Genomic DNA, 13,775 nt, shown 5'->3' with positions numbered 1-13,775 from the left:
TCTCATCCTGTGTAGAAATCAGTTCCGCAGGTGCATTCACCTTTGGACCCCCATCTTGGTTCCGCTTTTGTTTTTGTCATCACTTTGATAAACAGGCTTTCGTCAGCAGGCCAGCTGCCCTCCCCGTGGGAGAAGCCAAGCCTGAAGCAGGAAACGCCGCCACGCGAGTGCGGGTACAATAGTAAGCCCTGCGGACACGCGGACTTAGAGCTGAACGCTGGCTTTGCCACTTACTGGTGATGTTGTCTTGGCCAAATTAAATTTTCTTAGTCTAAGTTTTCTCACCTGTAAAAACAGGTTGAAACACCAGCCCACAGTTGAGTTGTGAGATTCAAACAAATAAGTCTAAGTAAGCAGCTAGCACAGAGTGGGTGTTCCATAAACGTTAGCGTTCTTACTACTACTCAAATAGTTACTATGAATACTACTATAATACTCACCAAAACTTTTCTTCTTCCCTTTCCCATTATATACCTTATGTCGACCACCTGTCCTATCTCCTTCCAAAGTTGTCTCTACCCACTCCTTCACCACCCTTGCATTTTCTAAAAGGACCCTTGATTTTGATTGCCACCACTGAAATAGCTGTCTCAGAGGCTGCTGGTGACCTCCAACTGCCAGAGCAAACTGAATTTTTCTCCAACAACCCTCTCTGATCTCTATAGCGCCCAACAATGCCCTCTACCCACCCTTTCTACATAATTGCTTCTCCCCTCGTTTATGTGACTCGATATATTCCAGGTTCTCTTACCTTCCCTTCAGTTACACATTTGCAATGAACTGCCAGACACGTCCCACCCGTATGCTCCTCCTCGTGTCTGCCTCCTACCTGGAATGTCTTTGCTTCCAGCCTTATTAAAATTCTCCTCATGTGTCATTGCCTGTGAAAGTCCTCCTCCAAGATGCCCGAAGACCTAATCGTTCCATTTGGAAAGATTTCCTTCCTGCTATTGCAAAAAAAAAAAAAAAATCATGTTTTACCTAAACCCATCCCAGGGCATTTATCACATCCTACACAACAGTGTGACTATTTATCTACGTGTTTGGAAGGTAGGAGGAAAGGACTATCTGTTGCATGTGATAGGCGTTCAACACATGTACCAGTAAATGAAATCAGCAATTATAGTTGAACTGTGCCTTTAGCATTCATGTCAAAACAAGACTATCAATTTGACTCAACATTGTAAAATGATTATAACTCAATTAAAAATGTTAAAAAAAAAAAAAAAGAAAAGACTATCAACATGCATTGACAACTCTGAGCTTTTCTCATTCCTACTTGGCTATTTCTGTGAGTCTGGGTTACAGAGATGTTGTGTCTACTTTCCTCTTTAAAAAGAAAAGAGGTTAGGGCCTCCATCTCTCTCTTTAAGAGAAACATCTCGAGTTGTGCTCATGGCCCATTTTGGCCCCCTCTGCTTAAAACAGTTTCCAAACTCCTAAACAAAGACGTTGAAAACAAGTTTATCCAAATCCAGGAAGGGTAACTATTTTCACTGAAGCCACAAGCCTCGCTGATCAGAGGCTGGAATGATGGGCTGAAGCCAGCGAGTTCGCTTTCAGCCAGCACACGTGTACAACTCCACAGCCCCAAAGCACCTGCATGGGCACGGGAAACAGCACGCCTACTTTGGCAGTAATTCATGAAAAAAAATAATCTGTCTTCAAATACCTGAAGGAGGAGTGACTTTCCTCTGTGGTTCCAGTGTGCACAGCCAGGGAGGATGGGTGAATCGCAGCTGCCTTGGAAAAAGACCTTTCCTTCAGGGTGGCCCCATGCTGCCAAGGGCTGAGGTATAGATGCAGAAAGGGGTCCTTGCCTCAGGGAGGGAGGGTGGATCCTGAGCTCTTAGGGGTCCCTTTTAACTGTGCGACTGGATGTCCCTGAGTGATTGTCCCCTGCCACCTCTCCAGCCTCTCCTCACATGACTCTCTTTCTTGCCATGGACAAGCTTGTCCACAGGTCTTCTTTTCTTTAAACACGTGGCACCAGCCATGCCTGGACTTCACAGGTTTTGTTCATGCTGTTTCATCTGCCATGAATGTCTTTCCCCTCTCTAACCATCCACCCACTTGCCTGGCTAAACTCTACCCATCCTTCAGGTCTCTGCCTCCCAGACCAGTGTCATCTGCTTGCACAGAATCCTGCAATCCCCCTGACCACACGTGGCACACCCACAGGCATTTAATTGTTTGTTTGCTGTCATTAAAAAAATGTCTGCCTTTTACCCTAGTCTGTAAGCTTCTTGAAGATCACAGCCATGATTGTTCTGCTCACTCAGATATCTCCAGTCCTGGTCACTGGACTTGGCAGAGAGAAGCTCAGTAAATATCAGTTGAGAGACTGACTTAACCCAGTGCAAATATTGGACTCATAAGAAAAACTGATGAAAGGGTGAAAAAGAGAGAAAGAGATAGAGACAGAGAGAGAGTGCTCACTGCATGTTTGAATGTCCTTCCATTTGGTGACAGTTCATAGGCTGGCCATAGTGCCATTACAGAGTTTCAAAATCTCAAACATTCAGACAAGGTTGGACCCCTTGCTACAGTGGAGCAAAACCCAAAGAAAAACAAAATGATCCATCTCCTTACATATTTATCTGAAAGGGCTGTTAAAGTCTCCAGTTCTGAAGGGTCAGGAAGAAACAAGGATAGAAAGATTTTTCATATCACCTTTGCTGTCTCTAAACGAACCACTGTGGCAGTCTGCCTACAGATCTGCGTCCTGCTCTACTTAGTCTGGGAGAAGGAACTAAACTGAGGGAGATCTAGGCTGCTGCTCAGAGTGAAACGCCGGGGAAGTGGTGGGTTGAGATCTGTTGTGCTCGGTCCATGAGGTGTGAAGAAAGCCCTATTTCCCATTTCCCTTTTCTTTTCACCTATAAATTGAGTGGTTTGCCACATGTTTGACTCTTTCCAACCTCCACATCTGTGTTAGACATTTCCTAAAGAAGACATATTTATTGAGCACTTGTAATTCGTGCACCATGCTGGGTGCTTTCCAAATGTCTTTCAGCCCTTCCAAACACCTAGCGAAGCAAGCATCAACACCCTCATTTTACTCCCCAAGGACACTGGCTAAGTAATTTGGCCGACATCACAGAACCGAAGACCAATGCAGCCAAGGTGAAGTTTATTCAAAGACTGTTTTTTCCTACTACACCACTCTCTAATTTGATATTTGGGCTCTCTTATCAACACTACCTTTTGGTTTCAGAATAACCACTAATCCTTATTGGACAAAACAGAATTGCCCTACCAAGTTACAACAAAGAGGGAGATTTATATAAAGAGAATTAAAGTATTGCTCTTGTGTTGTTGCTCTGTTGTCTTTCCAAGGAGGAGAATCACTTTTACAGACAAAACAAATCTGGAGGATGAAAAGGAAACACCCAACAACTTAAACATCTGCAGGAATCCTCACCCAAGGGTCTCGATCCTTTCTCGTAACTTCACAATGGTTCTGGCTGCTATTTTACGAAATGACGCATCTTTGTGCTCGCAAGAAATGTAGACCTTGGAATGAAAATACCACAGCATGGAGTGTGACCTCATGAGACAAAGTCCTGGCTTATGTACTTTAGGGGGAGAATGCAGGGAGCATTTGTAAGCACTGAGCAGCTGATAACACTTGACAGAACGCAGAGACGGGATCCCAGGGAGGTGGAAGGCTGAGGGAAGGACTTGGAGCTTGGGGAGCCCCAGGGTGTTATCTGCCCCTGTCTCTAAGGAAGCTAGATTGAAAAGTTTCAAGGATAAAGTTGAGCGTGAAGAACGACATACAATCTCAGCAGCCTTTGATGATGCATCAAAGGAGTGTTTTGACATCATATCAGCAACTCCATAAAGAGGGAGGGGTGAAACTGAAACCAAAGACTACTTTCCCATCTCCATTGAACTTAACCAACGAGAGGCCAAGAACAGTATGTAGAACATAGCCTACCTTTGCGAGATCCCCACGCTGTGTCCTCTAGTGAGAAGGTTCCCACCCACCCAAACACAGTGTCTTCAGATGGCTGGAGGCTACGTTTGTCAGAAAAACACACAGATCACGGCTGTATTTTCTTATCTTGATGGCCAGCTTTCAGCGCCCTTTGAAATGTCGCCCCACTCACTGCAGTAAGAGAAACCACAGTACAGACAAAATGTGAGATTTCATTAGGGAGTTTGTTGTTGTTGTTGTTCTCCAGCCTCTGAAAGGTTTGTTTGAGCCCCTCACCTAGCAGCACAAAAGCTCTTAAATCACTTGAATGAAAGGGTCAGACCGCAAGCTGTGCAAGCATGGGAAGCCGGCAAGCCCCGGTCAGACCACCCAGCTCTCCAAAGGGGTAGCAACGCCGGATTCAGACAAGACAAGAGACTGCTGGCCTGTGTAACCCGGCCCAGGGAAGCAGTCTTTCCAGAGAGTTACAGGATCCCATTGTGAGGAACGACAGTGTGCTCTGAAAAGGTGGCATTTGTCTAACTCAATCGATCGAGGGCCTCGATTCTTTGTGAGAGAAAGAAAATTTAAAAGACACTTTCAAAAAATTTTAAGAAAAGCAATAAGCCAAATCTGTGGGTCTGTTCTCAAAGCAAACACGAAAAATATCTCATTTCCCCATATCTCATGTTTGGAAGACTGAGCCACATCCATCAGTGTCAGAATATTAGAGCTAGAAAGATGCCAAAATGCACTGAATTCAACTCTTTTGTTTTATTGATGGAGAAAGTGAAGCTTAGGGAGACTAACCTTGGATTAGTGGCTCATCTGAGACTGGTTAGCAAGAGCTTAGATGTGAAACAGCATGAGGACAAAGAATCTATCCATACTACACACACTGATCTCTCTGAGTCCTTGGACACCAGCACAGAGCTTGGCATGCACCAGGTACCTACAAACATTTGGACTGAGGGGAGGAAAAAGAGGAAGGGGAGCTGATGACCTTTTTACTATAAATACACAATGCCATTAGATGTCATTGCGATGAGAATGGAAGCTGAGTTCTTACTTTCCTACGTGGTCAAGTGAGGACCCCCTCATGACGGAGGAATCATTTCCTATTTCTCCCAAGCCCTGTGGGTTGGTCCAATCAAAATGTGGCTTCTAGGAATCAGACTGCTCCTGAACAGTCCCAAGAAATAATCCAGCTCAGTTCAGCCCAACTCAGCCTAGCCTGTCCCCAGGAGCGGAGCATCCCCAGCAGGTTGATAAAGGATTAAGAACAGCCTTGGGTTTAACGTTTCCAAGAAAAACATTGCTTGGCCACACAGAGCAGGTCAGACCGCATAGCCCAACACGTGGAACCACAGGAACATAGCGTTCAGGTACCTTTCCCTGACTCCCTTGGTCACTCATGTGAAGGGAAAGGTGAGCAAAGGGGAAAAAAAAAGATGAGTTTGGCAAGAGAGCTGGTTAGAAGTCCTGGTCTGTCAGCCAGGCATGCAAAACCACGCTGCATGTAACTTAGGTTCCACATCAGCTCAAACTTAAGTTTATTGTTTACGTATGAGGTTTAACATTAACCAAGGACATGACAAGAATTTAACTGCCAAGGACGATGTAAAGCAGAGCTTATCCAAGTGTGACCAAGCCTGCAGGAGAACCACCTGGGTAAATTCCCAGCCCCAATTTAAGTCTAAAATCCTTGAAGGGCGTAGCTGAGGCACCGGCCTTATACCAAGCAGCCAGGGGATTCTTATGAACCCTGAGTTTTGAGAATCCCTGATGGAGAGAAAGAGCAAAGGTAGCTAACATTTTCTTAGCGTTATGCTGAAGGCACTTCTATCAAATGAAGGCAGGGGACTAAGAATCAATGCTTCAAGTTTTCACCAGAGCTGGGTATGGTGGTGTCAGTTTTCCAGAGCAGAGACCTGGAGAACAGTTGCATCTCTAGGTCTGGGCTGTGAAGCGGCCCTGAAGAGGTTAATCCCTCCAGCAAGATTCCCAGGCCATAAACTCCAACCAGCATCCGGAAACGCTCTTTTTAAGCTTTGTAATTCACCCCACACAACAAGAGTGCACACAATAGCTTTAAAAAAACAGAAATGAAAATTAAATGCCTTGACAATTATTTCTGAGATCCAGATGACAACTAAAAGAAACTATTCACTGCAGCACCAAAATCTCCGGACCAAATCCAGGTAATGAGAAGAAAGCGCTAAAAATCAGTCAAAAACTTCAGAACAATATGATTTCTTTGCCTCTCCAACAACTCTCGCTCATCCTCATAAAAATAGAAACCATGCTTTAAAAAATGTATCTCCAAATATAAAACTAAACTAAAGCAAAATTATCTAAAAATCACCTCATCCAAATTTGCAGATCTTCATACTATGAGGAGGATATTAACTATTTGGTTAATTATTGCATCTTTTCTCTTTGCCATTCCATTTAGCTGAAAAGAAACATCCTGATTTAGGGGGTAAAGTTACAGAATTTAAAAATGTTTATTTCACTGATGGGTGCTACTGGAGATGGATTCAGAAGAGAGTTAGATATTCGTGTTATGTAATAAAGAGCCTTGCACTGGGGGCTTATGGCTTTTTAACACTGCAAGTTGCCACCTTCTGCGTTTACATGAGAAATAAACTTTTGCAAGCAGATTCCGTGTACTTCTTGCATCCTCCTTACTTGGAGTTAGTGCTACCACACAAACAACCTCTGGGGCATTCGGCTAACAGCATTCACAGTCAAGACGAGAGGAAATACACAAAGCGGATACTTACAGGTAGTGGTTTTCCTTGCCAAGCCAAAATGCTAGAAACCCCTGGCCCGGGCAGACGGGGTAAGAGTCACTGACCCGGTAATCTCTGGTTTAAAGGGCTTTGAGAGGAAGGGGGAGGAAAAACAACCCAGGGAGGGAAAGAAAGCTGAAATTCCAGTCTTTCAGGTCAGCTGAGTTTTAGCTTTCTTTGTACTAAACATCCATGAACCCACCCAACAAGAAAATATAGAATTGAAGTTCACATACACACTCCACTGTCTCTGCTGGTCTCCTCCAAGGCTGCAGCTGCTGCGGCTTTGCAAACTTCCTGGTTGCCAAACCTCAGGACTCCCTGGGAGAAGGGCACGGAGAAAGGATGCCTGCAACTGTTTGCAGGGAGCCCGACCTCCCTGGCAGAGAGCCGCAGCTCTCCAGTCCCTGCTGCTGGCTGGGTCCGCAGGGACAAAACTGAGCTTTTGTTAATAAGGTCGGTGGCGTCTCTTCCCAGCCTCTCCCCAGCTTCCTCCCTCACTATTAGTTATGTACTAACTGCGCTGCCACTGGCTGAGCTGAAGCTGCCTCTCCCGCCCCGCAGCGCACATGCACAGGCGCTCAGAGACACAGGCACGCACAGGGGCACACGCACACACAAAACACACACACAGTCGCCCACACACACCACGCATAGGCACGCACATGCGTGTGTGCACTTATCCACATACAGACAGGTGCGTTCACGGGCATGCACACACACTCACACACCCCTTATGTATGCAAACACACACCACACACAGATACACACACACACACACACACACATACTCACACAAGTTTCCTCCTGAACCTTCAAACTCTGCAAACACACTTTTCCCCTGAACCCTTCTTGGAACAAATTCCCATCCTGAAAGGTTTTTATTCAAATTCAGACAAGATGCCCCACATTCAGAAGGGAGGAGGAAGGGGGCCTGGCTCCTCTGAACTTGGGTCACAGCCTTTAAAGGAAAAGAGGAGTTTCTAGAGTCTGGTTTCTAAGTATCACCCTAGTTCTTCAGCTTATAAGGCTCTTCAAGTGTCTGGTTCATTTTGAAAACCCACAAAAATTCCATTAATCTCATCTCATGTGCATATAGTCTGTAACCCCACTGATTCAGACCTATCACAGGTCAAGAAAATGTCCTCTCAGAGGCTCGTTTAAACTGATCAGGACTCAGAAGGAGGGTCAAAGCCTTGTTCCTTAACAGCTCCATAATGAAGTGCCTTCCTCTGTTTCATCTCCAGCAGAAAATAAATAAATAATGGCGTACTATCTAGGCTAACTTTTAAATTGACCATAAACAGAGAAGTTGGGGTATCATCTTGCTTTGGAGGCACTGTTTGTATTGAGACATGTCTGGCTACTCTAGACATTAGCCCCAAGTGCTAGGAACTGTGAGTCCGGTTCAACCTAGACTGTAGTTTCCCTTAACGAGGTCACCACATATTACCCTCTTTCTTAAAAGCAATGAGAGGGAGAGAGAGGAAAATGGAAAAGAAAGGGAAGGAAAGTATGCAAAGAAGGAAGAAAGGAAAGAAAGAAATGAAAAAAGAATTCAAAATGAGAGAAAAACAATTATTTTAAAACATACTTTATAGACTTTAGCAATGAAAGGAACATACACACTTACTCAGAGTCACCAGAAATTTAAAATCTTCAAGAATCTCTTGACTCATTCCATTTGCTCTGAGAATAAATGGGTAAATCTCCTTAAAGGACCTCCAAGCTCTTTATAAACAAAGTGTTTTACAAACACTGTTTACTAAATACATTTATTAGTAAACAAATACAGTGACAATGTATGATTCATGTATTAACCTTGAGAAAGCAAGAAATAAAGCCTCAATGATGACAGGAAATACAGGGTGACAGACAACTTTGTTCTCAGATTAAATTTAAAAATTTCCCAGCTTGTGAATATCTCACTTCCAAAGAAATGAAGATGATTCTGGGTGCTATTAGCTGAGACACAGAAGTCACTTGAGAAAGGAATGATAGTACGAAGCTGCATTAATGTGCTTCTCCTAACATCTGGGCTAAATAAAGTTCATGGATTCATCTAGAAACAGAAATAAATATTTTACATCACTTCTATGGGGAGAAAAATATCTTCAGTATTCTAAGCCAAAAAAAAAGTAACAAAAACTTAGATTGCAACATATTTCAAACTATCTGCAGGAAATGTAATTTTCATTAAGTTACTTATATTACATGATGCTTGGCCTAACTTTGTGCTGAAAAGATTCTAGAACAGAGTTAGAGGTAAGTTTGCCAAAATATCTTGAAATCTGAAGCACCTGCTTATACAAATAAGTCTGTCTTTCTCTTACATCTTCCACAAATGGACAGGGGCTATTGAAATAATACAATTATAACTTTAATAAAGTATTCTTTGAACAAGTTGAAATGCAAAGCCAGAATATTTTAAAAGAACTAGCCAAGGAAACAACAAAAGAATTCTTCCCCTAAAAGCATATGCTGTTGAAACAAAATGTGTTTTAAAGAAATCATTCTATTTCTAACCTTAGAGTGGGAGTGATAAGAAAAATATAAAATGTCCTGTGTTGGAGATTACCCACACCTTTTGGGATTGGAAACACGTATGATTTTTGTTGAATTGCTGTAGAATACAGCATTCTCTAAGAAGCATAGCCAATACCTTCACCAAAAACCCATAAAAAAAATTAGGAATGTGCCTATTAAATGTTGCTGATGGCACCAAGCGGCAAGGTGTTATCTATTGCTCTGTGAAAGCAGTTTTCCACTGAGTCTGTAAAACCCTAAGGCTGTGGGAAGCAATGCTATGACAAGAAGAGACTACTGGCCAGGAGTGGAAGTGTCACACTTTAAATAGATCAATTCAAAACAAATAAGTAAATAAAATTAAAGCAAGATCAGCACCCCTGTGTACCAGAAAAGAAGAGAAACAAAACGTAGCAAGAATGTTTAGAGGCGGAGACTTGCTGACCTCAGAGTTCAGGGTGGCTAGGGGATAACAGGGAATGAAACAGACCAGCAAGGCAGGAAGGAGAGCCACGTGCTCTGTGCGGCATTCTAAAAGGACAGACCAGTAGCACTTTTTCAAACATAAGTACAAAATCCTCAATAATGTATTTGCAAAGTTGATCTAGCTATGTATTTTTAAAGATACTATACCCAAATAGGATTTATTTCAGGACTGCAAGGATGGTTCAGAGTAAGAACATCTAGCAGTTTAACATACTGAAGGAGGGAAAAAAGCCACATGATCATCTTAATAAATGCAGAAAAGTAGTATTCAGTAAAATTCAATGCTCATTCACTAAGCAAACAAGAAACACTATTAGCCATCTAAGAATAGAATGGAAATCTTTTTACCCAAAGACTTCTGTCAGAAATCCCATGCTTAATGGTAAAATGTTAGTAATCACTGAAGAAGAATGGAACAAAAATGCCGACTACAGTCCCCACAATTCAACAGTGTGTAGGCGACCCCAGCCAATGCAGTAAGTCAAGAAAAAAGAAAAATGAGACATGAGGATTGGAAAGGAAGAAGATCAACCTTTTACTTCTAAAAGTTTTTCTTAAAAAAGATTTTATCTTAAAAAAAAGAGTCTAAAAGATATTTCTAAAAGATTTCTAAAAGAGTTTGCCTACAAAATATCTTAAAGGAATCTTCTGAATGAGAGTGTTGCAGGAGGGTGTCCTGATGGGAGAGACACTGAAGGGACAGCCTTTTCCAAGAACACACAGGTACACACCCAGCAACAGAGCTGTCAATAACAAAGAGATCCTTCTCCCAGCACTTTGTTCTATGTCTGGAGCCAATGGCCCAGCTGGAGATATGAAAGAATGAAAGATTCAGGACCTTTTATTTTATGAGGCTGATACTCAAATAATGTGCTTCACTGTATCTGAGAAAATGTTTCCCCTCCTCTGTGTTCAAGGCTATTGCTTGTGGAAATGGAAACTTTAGGCTAAAAATTCTACTCATCCCATTATCACTTCCACATTTGTTCATTAAATTCAGGCAGGAAATCAGAATAAACTGACTCATTCCATTCCATTCCACTGTGCTGCATTTTTCTCATTAATAGTTAACTTGAACACAACTTCAAATGCTAGCATCAAAGTAAACAGACACTAGGATTTCTGCACACATGTTAAAAACATAAAAGAATCATCAAGAATCCTTTTTATCTCCATCTTTCACAGGAAAGCGGGGAAGTGCACCAAAGGCAGCATAAAACAATTTAATTTAAAGATGTTTTACATTTCAACTATCTTTGTGAGATTTGGGAGTGATCTGGTCTCTCAAAACTTAGCACCAGGAACGATTGTATCTTTCCAATCATAACATAAGGAGTTGGGAGTCTTTGCTTATTGATTCTGGAAAATCTACCTCCAACTCTCTCAAAAGATAGTGTATTTTGCATATAAAGAAATCAAAATAAAAACAGTTGTTACATGAAAAAAATAAAAATCACGGCAGCTTAGTCCAAGCAAAGTACACTGAAAGTAACAGAACACACCCACAGGCGAAAGGCACTTTTCTCATTTTAGTAAAAAAATGGCACCAATCTACTAACAAAATCCCAGACTTGCTTAGAAAGATGAGGCTGAAGTCACACACTCAATGTGTCTCGCAGAAACCAGAAAATGCTGATCTATTAAATTCTCTTCAACTAGAGTTATTAAACCTTAGTATGAGCGAGGCTCTGTGCTCATTGTGGGAGGGACAGACGTGAGCAGGACCTGGTGCCTGCTCTCAAAAACCTGACAATGCAGTTGGAGAAGCAAGACAAGAATATATACAGTGAGGGGTATAGTTCCATGGTAGAGTGTGTTTTTGGCGTGCACAAGGTCCTGGGTTCAGTCCCCAGTGCCTCGGTTAAGGGAAAAAAGAGAGAGAGAGAGATTATATATTGAGATATGATTAAGAACAGCTAACAATTATTTAACACATACCCCCTTATGTGCATTTTTTACTTACATGCATTTATTAACTCATTTAATCCTGACAACACTAATGCCTTGAATGGATCTAGGGGCTCAAACCATAGCCTCCATTCCTCCTCCCTCTATTGACAAACTTCGGCTTTGCTTTACTTTGCATATTAGCTTTATTTTCTCCTGCTACATACAGGCTTTTTTTGTGATAAAGAAAACCACCAGCAGCCCAGGCCTACCTTCCTATGGCTTATAATCTGGAAGAAAGAGAGTCATCTTATCTTCCACATTAGTTTAAGCAGAAAAACCCTAGGGCAACTGGGGAAGGAGTGGGAGTTGCAGATGTTGACACAATGAGGCAACTAGAGCGGGGAAAGATTTTCCTAATGGGAACAGGGTGGCGGGGGAAGAGGCATAGGAAAGCCACTGGGCAGGACAGTCAGGCACGCTGAGAGATGTCTGTTTTAATCTCTGAGTCAATAGGGACCCTTTCTCACTGAAATATATTTGACATATAACAGTGTAAATTTAAGGTGTACATGTTAATTTGATACACTTATATATTGTGTTTATAACTGTCACTGTAGTGATAATTAGCACCTCCATCACATCACATAATTATCCTTTCCTTTCAGTGGCTGGAATAATTAAGTTCTAGTCTCTCAGCAAATTTGATGGTTATCATACAATATTGTTGTCTATATTGACTACACTTAGATCTCTAGTGCTTAAAAAAAGAAGAGAGCTATCAAACCATGAAAAAAAGGGAGGAAATTCAACTGCACGGCAGAAACTTAAGTGCATATTTCTAAGTGAAAAAATCCATTCTGAAAGTCTACATACTGTACTATTCCAACTATATGACTTCTGGAAATGGCCAAATTATAGAGACAAAAAAAAGGAATCAGGGGACAGGAAAAGGGAGGGCTGAAAGGTAGAGCACAGAGAATTTTTAGGGCAAAGAAGCCACTCTGTGTGTAGACAGATGCCTTTATAAATTTGTTCAGATTCATAGAACATACAACACCAAAAGTGAACCTTAACACAGACTACAGACTCTAAGTGAGACTGAGTTGTCAATACAAGTTTATTGGTTGTAACAAGATGTACCACACTGGCGGCAGATTTGATAATAGGGAGGCTCTGCATGCGTTGGGGTAGGAGAATAAGGAAAATCTCTGTACTTTCACTCAATTGTGCTATGAACCTAAAACTCTTCTGAAATATAAAATCTAATAAACATACATATATATATATATTTTTTTTTAAATCAGAAGTATTTTAAAAAATGGTACCTCTGGTCACAATCCTCTCAAGGAGGAAAGACTGTCTTTCAGGATTCCACCCAGGACTCTCTGGGCTCGGACTTACTTCTCACCGACATGGCTAAATGCACCAAGAAGATCGGAATCATCAGTAAATATGGGACCCATTATGGTGCTTCCCTCCAGAAAATGGTGAAGAAAACTGAAATCAGCCAGCACGCCAAGTACACTTGCTCCTCCTGTGGCAAAACCAAAATGAAGAGACAAGCTGTGCGCATCTGGCACTGTGGGTCCTGCATGAAAACGATAGCTGGTGATGCCTGGACTTACAACACCACTTCGGCTGTCACAGTAAAGTCTGCCATCAGAAGACTGAAGGAATTGAAGGACTAGTAGAAGTGCCACCATTTGAAACCTTGCTAGCCTATAATAAATGGGTTAATTTAAGGAACAAAATTTTTTTTAAATTCCACATGGGGAAATTGGAACCCTTATGTGCTGCTGATGGGATTGTAAAATGGAGCAACCATTGCAGAAAACCGTATGGAGTTTCCTCAAAAAAGTTAAACATAGAATTAACACATGATCCAGCAACATTACTTCTAGATACATAGTCCAAAAAATTGAAAGCAGGATCTTGAAGAGATATTTGCATACATATATTTATGGCAGCACTATTCACAGTTGTGAAGAAGTGGAAACAACCAGAATGTTCATCAATGGATGAATGGATAAACAAAATATTTTGGAATATTATTCAGCCTTATAAAAGAAAAAAATCCTGTCACATACTCTAACATGAATGAAACTTGAAGACATTATGCTAAGTGAAATAAACCAGTCACAAGACAAAAACTGTAT

General features: G+C 41.8%; 2 protein-coding genes across 19 annotated transcripts in view; one reads left to right on the top strand and one right to left on the bottom strand.

The window, feature by feature from the left end:
* Positions 1–7,473, bottom strand: part of FREM1 (FRAS1 related extracellular matrix 1) — a 148,617-nt gene extending 141,144 nt beyond the window's left edge. For 4 of the 18 annotated variants that reach the window (XR_006721685.2, XM_045509935.2, XM_045509930.2 and 1 more), the window contains exons 1-3: positions 6,954–7,266; positions 3,944–4,114; positions 830–947 (exon numbers count right to left, since the gene is read on the bottom strand). The gene's annotated coding sequence lies outside the window, so the exon portion shown is untranslated. Of the gene's footprint in view, positions 1–829; positions 948–1,672; positions 1,744–3,943; positions 4,115–6,708; positions 6,815–6,953 lie in introns of those variants that run through there. The other 14 variants (XM_045509958.2, XM_045509959.2, XM_045509948.2 and 11 more) reach the window with 12 other exon arrangements.
* A 5,452-nt stretch (positions 7,474–12,925) lies between these two features.
* LOC105061905 (large ribosomal subunit protein eL43-like) lies at positions 12,926–13,307 on the top strand. Its single transcript, XM_010946044.3, has one exon. The coding sequence runs from the start codon at positions 13,032–13,034 to the stop codon at positions 13,305–13,307; it is 276 nt and encodes a 91-aa protein (XP_010944346.2). The 5' UTR covers positions 12,926–13,031.
* The last annotated feature ends 468 nt before the right edge of the window (positions 13,308–13,775 follow it).

Source organism: Camelus bactrianus, chromosome 4 (assembly GCF_048773025.1).
Source record: "Camelus bactrianus isolate YW-2024 breed Bactrian camel chromosome 4, ASM4877302v1, whole genome shotgun sequence".
Lineage (NCBI taxonomy): Eukaryota > Metazoa > Chordata > Mammalia > Artiodactyla > Camelidae > Camelus > Camelus bactrianus.
The sequence above is the reverse complement of the archived record's forward strand: the minus strand, read 5'-3'. Positions and strand labels throughout refer to the sequence as shown.